General features: G+C 38.9%; 1 protein-coding gene across 1 annotated transcript; it reads left to right on the forward strand.

The window, feature by feature from the left end:
• The first annotated feature begins 582 nt into the window (after window positions 1–582).
• LOC134793894 (histidine-rich protein PFHRP-II-like) lies at window positions 583–15,430 on the forward strand. Its single transcript, XM_063765608.1, has 7 exons — window positions 583–699; window positions 808–1,107; window positions 8,172–8,459; window positions 8,543–8,804; window positions 14,570–14,628; window positions 14,735–15,076; window positions 15,159–15,430. The coding sequence occupies exons 1-7, from the start codon at window positions 688–690 to the stop codon at window positions 15,423–15,425; spliced, it is 1,530 nt and encodes a 509-aa protein (XP_063621678.1). The 5' UTR covers window positions 583–687; the 3' UTR covers window positions 15,426–15,430.
• The last annotated feature ends 53 nt before the right edge of the window (window positions 15,431–15,483 follow it).

Here is a 15,483-nt window from a genome sequence, read left to right on the forward strand (position 1 = left end):
GTGAGAGAAGAACCTGAACCCACGGGACCTTAAATATAAAAACAGTTTCACACAATTTAGAATCCAAACACTTACAAAAACTATCGTGTTATTTATTCTATTCAAAATGAACAAGAATGGAGCCATAGATATTAAATAATATCCATATTCTTATATCAAAAAATATTTATTAAATAATATTATTTATCCACTATTCATTATAATACCACGCCCGTCTGAAGCATTTATTATTATTAGTTCATTTTACTGCCAGTTAAATTATCTCTTCACGACTAAAATAGTGACAACATTGTGTTATTTGATATTTAGAAAATGAAAGCCAATATTGTCATAGACTACCAAGTAAACTATAAAAATGCACGAAAATGGAGTCACTGATCTAATATTAGAATTAATAATTCATCACTGTTCATCATTAAGTTAAGAGGTAACTATAAAAAAAATAAAAGTTCACCTTAAACCTACTTCGGAAATAAAATACTAATTAGACGTTGTAATCAAATAATACATCACAAGCGCATGCCGCGTGCCCTACCTAGGGTGAGGCAGCATTGAAAGCCCGCCCGACCACGCCCACTGAACTGAGTCGATTCGCTAAAATTTGACCTTCCTCATTGCAAATTGTGAGTATATAAACTAGATCACGGGGTGTCACATTTATCATTCGCATTTGTGATACATACAAACATGTTCTCCAAAGTGAGTGCACTGAAATTTACATATTTATTTTTTATTAATTTATGTTTCATTAGTGTCCTCCTTGTTTAGCACTTGAAGCCATGTTTTAAAACTGTTGTGATGTTACAGATCGTAGCCCTTTGCGCCTTCGCGGCTGTAGCCCAGGCCGGTCTCCTGGTTGAGCCGCACTACTCCTCGGCCGCCGCTGTCTCCTCGCAGAGCATCGTGCGCCACGACCAGCCCCAGCTTGCCCACAAGCTGGTGGCTGCTCCCGTCGCCTACCACGCCGCTCCCTCTCACGTTGAATACCACGCCGCTCCTGCTCACGTCGCCTACCACGCTGCCCCCGCCCCCGTCACCTACCACGCCGCCCCTGCTCCCGTCACCTACCACGCCGCTCCCGCTCCTGTTGCGTACCACGCCGCTCCTGCTGCTGTCCACTACACCGCTCCCATCGCTCACGAAGAAATTGTAAGATAATTATTCTGGTTGTCTATTTACCTATGGGCTAACTTTACCTTTAATCTTAAATTAATAACTATTATTTTCTTCAGGCCCACCCCAAATACGAGTACACTTACTCTGTGGCTGACGGACACACCGGCGACAACAAGTCCCAGCAGGAGACCCGCGACGGAGATGTCGTGAAGGGCTCTTACTCTTTCCACGAGGCTGACGGCTCCATCCGCACCGTGGAGTACACCGCTGACGACCACAACGGCTTCAACGCGGTGGTGCACAACTCCGCCCCCACGCACGCGCCCGCCGTCATCAAGGCTGCGCCTGTCTACGCCGCTCCCGCTTACTACCACCACTAATATATTTAGGGAAATTGTTACCAAAGATCATAGAGAGAAACTGGCGGTAAATGTTAAATAGTTATTTATTTCATGCAATACATAAAAAGTGTCAAAAATGAAATATGCATATTTTTTTTCCCAAACAAGTGAGGTAACGTGAAACTTGAGTCGGTCCATAAAAAGTCTGCAGCGGATTTGATAGCCCACGCAGTGCAAGTGTGATTTATACATTTTATACGTCATAATTTCATAGAAGTTTGACGTTTAAAATAACACCTGCGGGCTCAGCACGGTTCCATTTTTATCGACTATCACTATGCGCATCCCTTTCGCACTTACATACTTGTTAGAACGTGACAGGCATGGTGACAAGGGATAAAAACGCGACCGTGCTAAGCCGCCTGCACTGCGAAGGCTATCAAATCCGCTGCAGACTATTCTTAGTCTGACTCTATCCAACTTTGCCTCCAGGGGTATCTTAACCCAAAAACACATTTTTAAGAAAATTCGTTATTTTGAAATTGAAATTGAAAATCTTTATTTCAGGTCTGTCGACCCATATTCTGTTAGTATACACGGTGCTTAAAGTATGTTAGTTGAGTACATAAATTGTAAAATCAATAAATTAAATTAAAATTAAATTACATTAAAAATAATAAAACAATTAAAATCTAAATCAATTAAAATACAATAAAAAATATAAAATAAAAACACAAATCATTCTACTTAACATATTGCCATACTGATTTGACTTGCCCAACCCAGTAATTTTGAATTGGACAGTCGAATCTGTCTGCAATCAATTTCAGAATGCTGTTGTGGCTATTTCTTACCCGATTCAAGATGGATGCAATTTTTTTGCGCATGATTGCATAGAAGTCATCCGTTCGGGCCTCAGCAAACATGCCTGAAGCACTGCACCACCTAGGTAGCCCCAACAGCATTCTGAAGGCATTATTATACTGCACTCTTAGGGCATTATAAGCTCGTCTAGTATACTTGACCCACAGGCCGCTCGAGTAAAATGATTGGCTGTAGGCTTTAAATAGCGCAATTTTTACCTCTGTAGAGCACTTCGCGAACCTGCGGGCGAGCATATTACTCCTCACTGATAATGCCCTACGCTCTCTTTCTATGTCTTGGTCATCACAGAGATCCTCAGTAAGTATGTGACCAAGATACTTAAAACTTTGCACAACTTGCAGCACAACCCCTCCAAGAGTAACGGGAGGTACAAAATATGGCTTAATTTTACCTGCTTTAAAGACCATCACCTCACTCTTGGAGGAGTTATACCTCAAGCCGTGCGAGTGCGCATAGTCTTCGCACCTGCCTACTAACTGCCTCAGCGCCCCGATCGACGGGCTCAGCAGCACCATGTCATCGGCATAGCTCACATTGTTGACACATAAGTCTTCAATATGGCATCCTGCATGCATGCTGCTGAGACCGCCTATCAGGTCGTTCATATACCAATTAAATAGGGTTGGAGAAGTCAATCCCCCCTGCCTAACTCCACATTCAAGCCTGTATTCCTCAGACAGAGCCCCCGCCCACTTAACCTGATTTGCTTGGTTATTGTACCAATATTTTAAAATGCTGATACAATTTGCTTGTACACCTGCTTCCTCTAGCTTTTTCCATAAAATATTATAATTAACCCGGTCGAAAGCTTTTGAAAGATCGAGGAAGCAGGCATAAACAGGAGTTTTCCTAGCCGTGTAGTACCCGACAGCACTGGCCGACATAATGGCACTTTCAGTAGACAAACCTGCCCTGAAACCAAATTGGGCTTCATGCAGGTTTAGTTGCCTTTTAAGTATGGCGTTAAGCATACTGTCGAGAACCTTAGCTGTTGTGGTAGCCAGAGAAATTGGGCGGTAATTACTCTTGTCTGATAGATCACCATTTTTGTTTTTAACTATAGGGATGACTACGGTTTTCATTAGGGCCGATGGTAAGTATGAGTGTCCAACACACAAGTTTAGGAGCATGGCTAGCACCCTGGGCAAGTGAGCACCAGCATACCTAAAATGTTCTATACTCAGGCCATCGTGGCCCGGTGACTTTCCTCTCTGCATTTTACGTATGGCATTTTCAATGTCAGTACTTGAAAAGTATAAGTCACGTGAGCTTCCGATGACCCGCGTACCTGGCGCTACCGGTACTCCCGGCAGCACATCATGCAAGAGGGATTTTACCGTGAAGTGTTCCCGGAATACTTCGGCAATTTCCTTTGGAACACACTTGTCACCGACACTCACAGGCAAGCTACATTTATTTTTTTTGTCATTTTCCAGAACTCACAAAATTGTTTGTTATTGTGGGCCAAGGCCAGTTTATCCATTTTTAGCTGGTCCTGTTGGTCTTGGCACCACTTTAATTTCGATTTAAATTCTTTTCTACTGCTATTCATCATATCAAAAATCTTACCACTACGCGGTTTACCAGCATTTTTCCAAACTTTAAAATGTAACCTAGCTTCCCTGTGGGGTTCCGCCACAAACCTGTTCCACCCTGCAACGTACTTACCCTTATTTTCCCTCTTTTTAGCGTAGTGCGTATTTTTCGAGGCTTCGGTAAGGACAAGTACAATGCTATCATATAGTTTATCCAAAATACCACGGTGCTCACTGTTACTGCAATGTCCGTAACAACATTCGCGTAGTTCAGCTGGAAAGTCGATCAGTTTTAAGTGACTATTGCACAGGTTCCGATATTCTTCTATTTGGTCGCCAGAACGTTCACCCCACAGCACCGTGTTCACCGTGGCATTACTTGGTAAATCACATACCCGTTTAAGTACACTGATGTCACATTCAACGCTCATGGGGAAGTGGTCAGACCAGAAAACATCGTACATGACCTTAATGCTACGAATCGAATCCCATGCACTCTCGGTCACTACACAGTGGTCCAGCCATCTCCTGCAACCATGAACATCGCTCACATAGGTGAATGTATTAGAATTTCGACCTAATTTTTCTACATCCGCACAACGCCATTGCTGCAGCTATTATGCAGATAATTGTATACCAGTTACCTATTATATAGTGACACTACTATTTTTAGTTATAGTAAAACTAGCGATTAAATTTTCAGCGAGTTGTCAAATAGGGTATATTTCTGCAGTCAAAAACTTGTTGAAAACTGAATGCAAGTATAAACAAAAAAATTGGGAACTCTTTGGAAAATATTTCCGGGTTTCAGTTATAAAACATGAATCATAGATTATTTCTCTTGAGGTTTAAACTAAAAAGGCCAAAAGACACAGAAGGTTTGACAAAAGACACAGAAGAATTTACAGACCTACGAATGCCAACATTGCCCACCACAAAAAAGGGCTTAGGGTTGTCACTTACGACTAAATTACCCAACTTCGCAAGTAAAAGAAGGTTATGTGGATAAGTATAAGCGGGTTTTATCAAAAGTGACAACCCTAACACTTCTGCAAATGCTACCTACATGTAAGTACATACAAGCCGCTTACCTATTTAATAGCCGCTTACCCCATATTGCTACTTTCGAATAGACTGAGTTCTGCAGCTTTTGCAGTGAGCAAAATCCGTCAGTTAACTGATGTGAAAACAGCTCGATTAGTATATTTTAGTTACTTCCATAGCATAATGGCATATGGTATTTTACTGTGGGGCGGTGCTTCAGAGATAAATACCATTTTGTTCTGCAGAAGAGGGCTATTCGAGCAATATACAAAATGAATCATAGAGACTCACTTAGAGATAAATTTAAGGAAATTGACATAATGACAGTGCACTGTCAATACATTTATGAGAATATTCTGTATGTACATAAAAATTTTAGGAAAAATTGTGAAATTCATAATAATAATACTCGAAATAAACATAAGCTCGCCCTTCACTCGGCTCCATAAAATTAAAAAATCATTCATGGGTAATTGTGTAAGATTTTATAATAAACTTCCAAACCATATTACTGAATTATCTATTAATAAATTTAAGAATTATGTAAAGCGTAAACTTATTTCTAAAGCCTATTATACCACACAAGACTACATGAATGATAATATAACGTGGGATTAATTGTTATTCGAAATTATTATTTATATATTAGGTATATTTGATTATTGATGAGGAAATGGATATTCCGATGTAATACTATCTACTTCTTTTGTTATGCTTTTTTTGACATTTAGATTTTATTCTAGAAATTCTAGACTAGTATTTTTTTATACAATTTTTTAAATGTGTGACGATCCTTTTGTGAAATTCTTAGTGTTAAATTTGATCTGTATAATAATCCAATGTTATTATGGAGTAATATTGACATCAATAAATTGCTCTGATAAATAGATTAAGATTAATTACGATTCGTAAGAGCTTGTTGCTAGGCCTTCATGAATAAAGTATATTTTGAGTTTTGAGTTTGAGTTTAATGCGACTTGTTTGGAAATGTGCAAAAACGACTAGGTAACATTGCCCACCCATTTTGTACCTCCGCCCCGCCACTGACCAAATCCCTCGACTCAACCCCCCAATCACTCAACCTTATATTAAAAAAAACATTATTAGTAAAACAATCATCATCATCAGGTTCACTTCATCAAATTCGTGGTTTTCGAGAGAAAATGCTCAACCATACATGTCCCTTTAAATTATTAAGAGTTCCCTCAATTCCTCCCGGATTCCATCATCAGAACAGCACCAGATTAATATGGGATCACCTTAGAAGTAATTCCTTTTGAACAAAACAAGAATTATTCATTATCCGTCCACCGGTCTCGGAGTAATTGGTGAACATACCATATTTTTACTAAACCGTACCTGCTTTTCTGGCAAACGTTCGTCTTTGTGGAGGTCGCAGTACTAACTTAACTTGCTTTTTTGCCAACAAAAGTTCAACTTATGTGTTGGTTGTAGTTTTAAACTAACCTAACCCACTTTTTTGGCATCACTACATTTTTGTAAAGGTCACAGGTCTAAACCACCCTCAACCACATTATGACAATGGTTCTGCTTTTCAGAGAAAACTCTGGTTTTGTGGCAAATGCCAAATGAGTATGATGACCATTGAGCATTAGATACTCGTACATTTGATGAAAGATAGTCCGAGCCGTGGATAATGTTGCTACACATTAAATTTATTACCACAAAATAATTTTGACTAAACATTACATTGGATAAAAAAATCATTTGTAAATTAATATGTTTGACAAAACATTGTTATTAAACATTTTTAGTCCAAATGATATACATTTTTTGTCCATTTGGCAAAAAAAAACAATTGAGTTGATTTAATGAAAAATTTCCTGAATGATAATTTGCTAAATTCAAATCTGACAAATAGCATAGCAGTTCAAAAATGTTTTTTCATTTGTATTCTGCCTCTTTCGCACTTAAGAAATGTTCTTGTACACAATTCAATGTCTGTGTGGAATTCTATATTCAATCTGATAGAATATTAAAGCAAGCAGTTTTCAGAACCCAATATAGACTACCCTTTACGTCAGGCAAGATGGCGCGTTTTGCAAATCACGAGTTCACAGTTCGAGACGAACAACTAGTGTTAAAATCGACAACGGTACATGAATTATTTTTTCTATAGTAACTTCGCCTGCGGCTTTCAATAATCCATGAGTGCCTGTTATATTTTCACGATTAAACTATTGTAGGTGTATAGGTATGTCGGAATCTGGACCTGGCCAGCCGTGTCTGTCGGCTGGACAGGCTCGTCGCTCATCCTTCTGGCGGGGGTATCTCGGGCAAATTACGCCACACATTGTTTATTCCGTAACACACCAACAAACAAACAAACAAACAAACAAACAAACAAACAAACAAACTTAAGGATAAATCAACAATAATCACAAATTAATGAAATTAGTGGCAAACACGTTCCGTCCACCGATTTGTCAACCAATTGTCGGTTTCTCATTATTCTGTACTCGGACGACCGCGACAGAACTGCTTTATCGGCTGAACGACCCTGTCCAGGCACCTATCTAAATAGTATCCTGTCCCACTAAGAGATGGCACAGTTACAACCTTACAACTCATCACAGGCGTTCTTCTGTGACATTAAATAAGAGACATGACATGACACAATTTATTGTAAAGTAATGGCGCTACATGGCCTGCAAAATAATAAGGCAACTAAATATTTCCATTATTTGCTATAAATTAAGTTATAATTTCCGTTCCCCGACATGTATATGATATTCCATAAAATTCGACATTTAGAAAGCGTAAGCGCTATGGATGATCATTTACTACCATAGGTACCTACTTTAGAAATTTATATAAGTCAGTGGATTAAAAAAACTCACACCGGAGATAAAACACTAATTAGAAACTGTTATCAACACATCACAAACGCATGACGCGCGCTAACCTAGGGTGAGGTTACGGTAAAAGCCCGTCCGGCCGCGCCCACTTATGTAACTGATTCAATTCGCTTTAATTTGACCTTCATAACTGCAAATTGTGAGTATATAAACTAGATCACGAGGTGTCATATGCATCATTCACATTTGTGAAACAAGTAACCATGTTCTCCAAAGTGAGTTGCGACAATTTATATATTTTTTTTAAAATATGCTACACTAATTAACTTACTGTTTAGCACTTGAAAGAATATTTTTAAACTATTGTTATGTTACAGATCGTAGCCCTTTGCGCCTTCGCGGCTGTAGCCCAGGCCGGTCTCCTGGTTGAGCCGCACTACTCCTCGGCCGCCGCAGTCTCCTCGCAGAGCATCGTGCGCCACGACCAGCCCCAGCTGGCCCACAAGCTGGTGGCTGCCCCCGTCGCCTACCACGCCGCCCCCGCTCACGTTGAATACCACGCCGCTCCCGCTCACGTCGCCTACCACGCTGCCCCCGCCCCCGTCACGTACCACGCCGCCCCTGCTGCCGTTGCCTACCACGCCGCTCCCGCTCCTGTTGCGTACCACACCGCTCCTGCTGCTGTCCACTACAGTGCTCCCATCGCTCACGAAGAAATTGTAAGATAATTATTCTGGTTATCTATTTACTTATGGGGTAACTTTACCTTTATTCTTAAATTAACAACTATTTTTCGCTTCAGGCCCACCCCCAATACGAGTACTCTTACTCCGTTGCTGACGGACACTCCGGCGACAACAAGTCCCAGCAGGAGACCCGCGACGGAGATGTTGTGAAGGGCTCTTACTCCCTCAAGGAGGCTGACGGCTCCATCCGCACCGTGGAGTACACCGCTGACGACCACAATGGCTTCAACGCGGTGGTGCACAACACCGCCCCCACCCACGCCCCCGTCGTGGTCAAGGCCGCTCCCGTCGTCTACTCCGCTCCCACTTACTACCATCACTAAACAATTCTACCTTTGAACGGTTTAATGATGACTAGTTCATTTATTGCAAATACATATTTAAGAACATATTCTGTATTTATTGATTTTACCTAGTTTTGGATGGTTGTTAAGTCAATCTACTAAGTTTATAATTTTTTTATCTGCTAACAGCAACACTCTTAACAGTATCAACTGACCATTGATGGTGCCTTTGCATAAGAATTACAACTTGTTAATTAACATTGTGGATATGCTACAGACCGGGCCACGTGGCGTACCTTGGGAGAGGCCTATGTCCAGCAGTGGACTGAAACGGGCTGATGATGATGATGATGATATGCTACAGGATTAAATTATCATTATCGGGGAGTATAAATTTTAGCCGGGATGCTAAAGATGCTGTCACTTAAGGGGCTACCCGAGGTTTTCATCGATTTTTGACAAGTTTTGAATTATCGCATTTCTCCTTTTTTTGCACTACAGATAGAATTATAAGACAAACGGTTATCGGTTTTTCAATCTTTTATCTCCGGTTTTGTCCACCGGATTTTAAAATAAATAAATACTTATTTTTTATAGAATTTTTTAAACATTGTCTATAAAACACTTTTTTCGTATATAGTTTGCAGTGTAGGATCTTAGGTTCGTCTATTCGTATTTGGGTTGGTTTTTGACGTCTCTAAAAATGTGTCCAGGGTTTTAATTTTAAACTAATTGACACAAAAGTTATGGCCAGAAAACCAGGTTTTTAGCCTAAAATTGTTCAACTCTGATGCCAAATATCTCGAAGACAATAAGCTTTGAAGTAAATATGGGATACTATATTGCTTAAAGCCGTTGCTGTTAATATAATAAGCTACAAAAAACATTAGAAAACTAAGGGATTCAGATCGAAGGTCATTGGCGTGGGGTAGCCCCTTAACTTTACATTTTGTTTGTGATAAAAATGTATCTAAGGTTGAAATTAAAATGGGAAGTCGAGTTCTTTGGGTGGGATTTCAAACAATATATGGCATGGCATTTTAACCCAGGAATTTACGAACCTATAAATGACAACATTGGCCACCGGCTGAGGGCTGTCGTCACTTTCGAATATTGTACCCAACTGCGTAGGTAAAAGAAGGTATTGTTTGTACACCGAAAAAGCATTTTAAATATACTGGGTCAAGCAGATCTTGTCAGTAGAAAAAGGCGGCAAATTTGAAAAATGTAGGCGCGAAAGGATATCAGCCCATAGAAAATTTGAATTTCGCGCCTTTTTCTACTGACAAGATTTGCTTGACCATCTATATATTATTCAGTACAGTATAATGTATTTCATTTGTCTCGTCATTATTTGTTTAAATGTTTTAGCCGTTTTAGGCCTTTAACGTATAAAAAAGTACAGCATAAATCACACTTTTGACTTTAAAAATATACATAGTAACAGATTATTTAAAAAGTAACAACCAACACTTTTGAAAATACCGTATGCGTCTTGTATGGAAAAGAGCAAAAGGGGTAGGTAGCATTGCCCACCGATTTTGTACAGAAATTTACATAGTTAGCCCTAAGATTTTTTAAGGGGCCCCTAGGATTACCCTTACCAAAAAAGGTCCCCTTATCATAATTACTATAATAAATTATATGTATTACGTACCCTTGCTTACGTGAAAAGTGGCCGCGTCAGTAAAGAGGTAGGTACTACACCTCATAACATAATTATGTATCAGTTGCATGTTTATTGACCGAGAACACTTTTTTTATGATATAGGAGGCAAACGAGCAGACGGATCACCTGATGGTAAGCGATTACCGCGGCCCATGGACACCCCCAACACCAGAAGTGTTGTAAAGTGCGTTGCCGGCCTTTAAAATGGGAGTACGCTCTTTTCTTGAAGGTTTTACTTAGTTATATCAGGCCATTGTGATATCCATATGCTTAGGCAGGTTATATTTAAAACGTAGGTTGGTAATTTGCCTACTCAGTTAGTCATTCCAGCCTCACACATTCTTTATTATTAAAGTACCAGGTACACATTCAGTATAAGTATTACATATCTGGTACTTAAATAATTAAGTCCCGTCCGATTTTTGTCGTGAAGTAGAATCATGTTCTGCTGAAAAGTTCCAAGCCTGAGGCTCTACCTCCACTCAGCGTTCGGTACCTAATCTTCAAAGTGAAAAATATGACATTCACCTTCATGTTTTTTTAAACAATAATAAGACATTGTCTGATAAGAGTCTTACTCTTAAATATATGATGATGATTAAGATATTATGGATACTGCTCTTTAATGGGCTACCCCACGCCAATGACCTTCGATCTGAATCCCTTAGTTTTCTAATGTTTTTTGTAGCTTATTATACTAACAGCAACGGCTTTAAGCAATATAGTATCCCATATTTACTTCAAAGTTCATTGTCTTCGAGATATTTGGCATCAAAGTTGAACAATTTTAGGCTAAAAAACTGGTTTTCTGGCCATAACTTTTGTGTTAATTAGTTTAAAATTAAAACCCTGAACACGTTTTTCGAGACGTCAAAGACGAATCCAAATATGTAGATTTCGTACATGTAAGATCCTTCACTGCAAACTAGATACGAAAAAAGTGTTTTTTTAGACAATGTTTAAAAAAATCATAATAAAATAAGTATTCATTTTTTTCAAAATCTGGTGGACAAAACCGGAGATAAAGGATTGAAAAACCGATAAGCGTTTGTCTTATAATTCTATCTGTATTGCAAAAAAAGGAGATACGATTCAAAACTTGTCAAAAATCGATGAAAACCTCGGGTACCCCCTTAAGGTATCGTAGGTTCAGCCAGTAGAGTTTTTGAAAAATCTTAGCGTTTTTGGGGTTCCCTATCTCAAAAGGAAAAAGTGGAACCCTTATAGGATCACTCGTGCGTCTGTCTGTCTGTCTGTCCGTCTGCCACAGCCCATTTTCTCCAAAACTACTGGACCAATTAAGTTGAAATTTGGTACACATATGGTAAGTTTGTGACCCAAAGATGGACATGTAACATTCAGCATGGAGGCCACTTTTGGGGGGTTAATGAGAAAATTAAAAAATAAAGTGTTTCAAACTATATCGAGTTATATACTCGCACTCAGCCGGTTTTATTATATCTTAATACGGTTGGTTAAAAATATAAATAGCAATTTTGATGCCTTTCTCTATTAACTTCATCCTTAACCTGATTTTTGGACTTTCGCTTTATCTAAAAAAAATCCCGTAGATAGGTTCAAAAATGCACATTAAAAATTGGTAACAATTTTTGCACAAAAGCGAAGAATAAGAAACTTGTTTCTAAAATGCGCAATTTTATTTTTGTCTCATCGATTCTTTTTTTTTTTTAACTTACTAAAGATAAGAATTTAAAAACATGATGTCCGCGTTCGAGGGAATGCACAGCCTTACTTTTCGCTTACGCTCAGTTAAAGTGAGAGAAGAACCTGTACCCACGGGGCCTTAAATACAAAAACAGTTTAACACAATTTAAAATCCAAACACTTACAAAAACTATCGTGATATTCTATTCAAAATGCACAAAAATGGAGCCAATAGATATTAAATAATATCCATATTCTTATATCAAAAAATATTTATTATAATATTATTTATCCACTTTGCATTATAATACCACGCCCGTCTGAAGCATTTATTATTATTGATAGTTCATTTTTATGCCAGTTAAATTGTCTCTTCACGACTAAAATAGTGACAATATTGTGTAATTTGATATTTATAAATTGAAAGCCAATATTGTCATAGACTACCAAATAAACTATTAAAATATTTAAAATGCACTAAAACGGAGTCACTGATCTAATATTAGAATTAATAATTCAGCACTTGAATAATAGTTCATCAGTAAGTTAAGAGGTAAATATAAAAAAAATAAAAGTTCGCCTTAAACCTACTTCGGAATTATTTATCATTATCATTATTTAATCATTTAATCATTGCAATCATGTACAACATTATAAATATACAAGGTACACACATAAGTGAACATGAACCCGGACAGGGTATAGCAATTACTTTTAATCTTATACTAAAGTCTTATTACAATAAATGCTCGTATTTTATACAAAAAGCATAACAATGTATAGAATTAACATTACAAAAACCAACAACTACTCTAATTAGGTCTTAGATGAATTTGCAAGATTATAAAAAGTAGACCTAGGACTATGAAAGTACGGACATAAGATTGTTATTCCTCCAAAAATTCGGCTATTGAATAGTAGGCTTTATTTATAAGTAGTTGTTTCAATTTATTAACAAATGTATTATAATTTTCTTCTGATTTTATTTGTCTGGGAATGCTATTATATATGTGGATAGACCTGTAGTATGGACTTTTTTTGAACATCTCAATTTTGGGTTCCGGTAAGGCTAAATCATGATTTCGGCGAGGATTTGTATTGGATTCATAGAGGTTAATATTTTTACGTACAAATTTGGCTGTTTCTAGTATATATAATGATGGAAAGGTTAATACACGAAGTCGAATGAAGTGTGGTTTACAGCTAGAGGGTATTTTGATGTTAACTATGATGCGTATACACTTTTTTTGCATAATAAATGCGTCATGTGCATCAACGCTGTGTCCCCAAAGTAGAACGCCATAACTTAATAATGAGTGAGCATACGCGTAATAGGCTGACAGAGCACATTGCTCATCGGTATTTACTTTTAGATTATATAGGGCAAACACAAAGGAAGATAATTTGTTCTTAATTCGCGCAACATGTCGTTTCCAATCCAAATGAGTATCAATTGTGAAGCCTAATAATGTAAAGTCTGATACTTCTTCTACATTTAGTTCTCCGGATGTCGAACTTATATCTATGGGCTGTTTCTGATGGGGTCTGAATTGGATGGCTTTCGTTTTCTTATTATTAATTTCCAGATTGTGGTGTTGCAACCAATCTACTATTGTTCTATATGTTTCGGTGATGAGAGTATTAGCGTCTTTGCTTGTAGGGCATTTAAACAGGAGGGATACATCGTCAGCGAACATAATGCATGTGTGTTCTGTTATTTTTGGTAGATCATTTATATAAATTAAAAAAAGTACGCAACCGAGTACGCTACCTTGGGGAATGGAATTATTTATGGTTCGGAGGGTAGATTTAAATGTCTGCATCTGATGTAGTTGGCTATTGTAATGATCTATTTGTACATATTGTTTTCTGTCCTGTAAATATGATTTTAGCCAAGCATGAACTGGGCCACGGATTCCTATATTGTATAATTTCTGGAGTAGTATGGGATGTGAAACTCTATCATAAGCTTTAGACATGTCCAATAACAATCCGACCCCGTATGTTTTATCTCTGATGTGTTCCAATATTGTTTGTATGTAAGTGTATACTGCAAGAGTGGTTGAATTATTTTTCTGAAATCCAAACTGGTTTTTGTCTAAGAGTTTATATTTTTCTAAGTAGTTATAAATACGATTTGTTATACATTTTTCAAAAATTTTTGATATTGTAGGGAGTAAAGCTATGGGTCTGTACTGATTAGGATCATCTTTTTTACCGTTTTTCTTTATAAGGGGTCTAATTTTCGCTATTTTCAATTTTTCTGGGAAACAACATTCACGGAAGGATTGGTTGATTAACTTAGTAATTAGACGTTGTAATCAAATAATACATCACAAACGCATGCCGCGTGTCTTAACCTAGGGTGAGGCAGCATGGAAAGCCCGCCCGACCACGCCCACTGAACTGAGCCGATTCGCTACAATTTGACCTTCCTCATTGCAAATAGTGAGTATAAAAACTAGATCACGGGGTGTCACATTTATCATTCACATTTGTGATACATACAAACATGTTCTCCAAAGTGAGTGCACTGAAATTTACATATTTATTTTTTATTAATTTATGTTTCATTAGTTCCTCCTTGTTTAGCACTTTAAGCCATGTTTAAAACTCTTGTGATTTTACAGATAGTAGCCCTTTGCGCCTTCGCGGCTGTAGCCCAGGCCGGTCTCCTGGTTGAGCCGCACTACTCCTCGGCTGCCGCCGTCTCCTCGCAGAGCATCGTGCGCCACGACCAGCCCCAGCTGGCCCACAAGCTGGAGGCTGCTCCCGTTGCCTACCACGCCGCTCCCGCTAACGTTGAATACCACGCCGCTCCCACTCACGTTGAATACCACGCCGCTCCAGCTCACGTCGCCTACCACGCTGCTCCCGCCCCCGTCACCTACCACGCCGCTCCCGCTCCTGTTGCGTACCACGCCGCTCCTGCTGATGTCCACTACACCGCTCCCATCGCTCACGAAGAAATTGTAAGATAATTATTCTGGTTATATAATTACCTATGGGCTAACTTTACCTTTAATCTTCAATTAAAACTATTATTTTCTTCAGGCCCACCCCAAATACGAGTACACTTACTCCGTGGCTGACGACCACACCGGCGACAACAAGTCCCAGCAGGAGACCCGCGACGGAGATGTCGTGAAGGGCTCTTACTCTTTCCACGAGGCTGACGGCTCCATCCGCACCGTGGAGTACACCGCTGACGACCACAACGGCTTCAACGCGGTGGTGCACAACACCGCCCCCACGCACGCCCCCGTCGTGGTCAAGGCCGCTCCCGTCGTCTACTCCGCTCCCACTTACTACCATCACTAAACAATTCTACCTTTGAACGGTTTAATGAGGGCTAGTTAATTTATTACAAATACATATT

Source organism: Cydia splendana, chromosome 9 (genome assembly GCF_910591565.1).
Source record: "Cydia splendana chromosome 9, ilCydSple1.2, whole genome shotgun sequence".
Classification (NCBI taxonomy): Eukaryota; Metazoa; Arthropoda; class Insecta; order Lepidoptera; family Tortricidae; genus Cydia; species Cydia splendana.

Bases quoted from the DNA above. Each gene is read 5' to 3' on its own strand.
- LOC134793894 (XM_063765608.1), top strand. The intron at 8,460-8,542 runs GTAAGATAATTA...TTTTCGCTTCAG, and splicing joins CCATCGCTCACGAAGAAATT to GCCCACCCCCAATACGAGTA. The intron at 15,077-15,158 runs GTAAGATAATTA...TATTTTCTTCAG, and splicing joins CCATCGCTCACGAAGAAATT to GCCCACCCCAAATACGAGTA.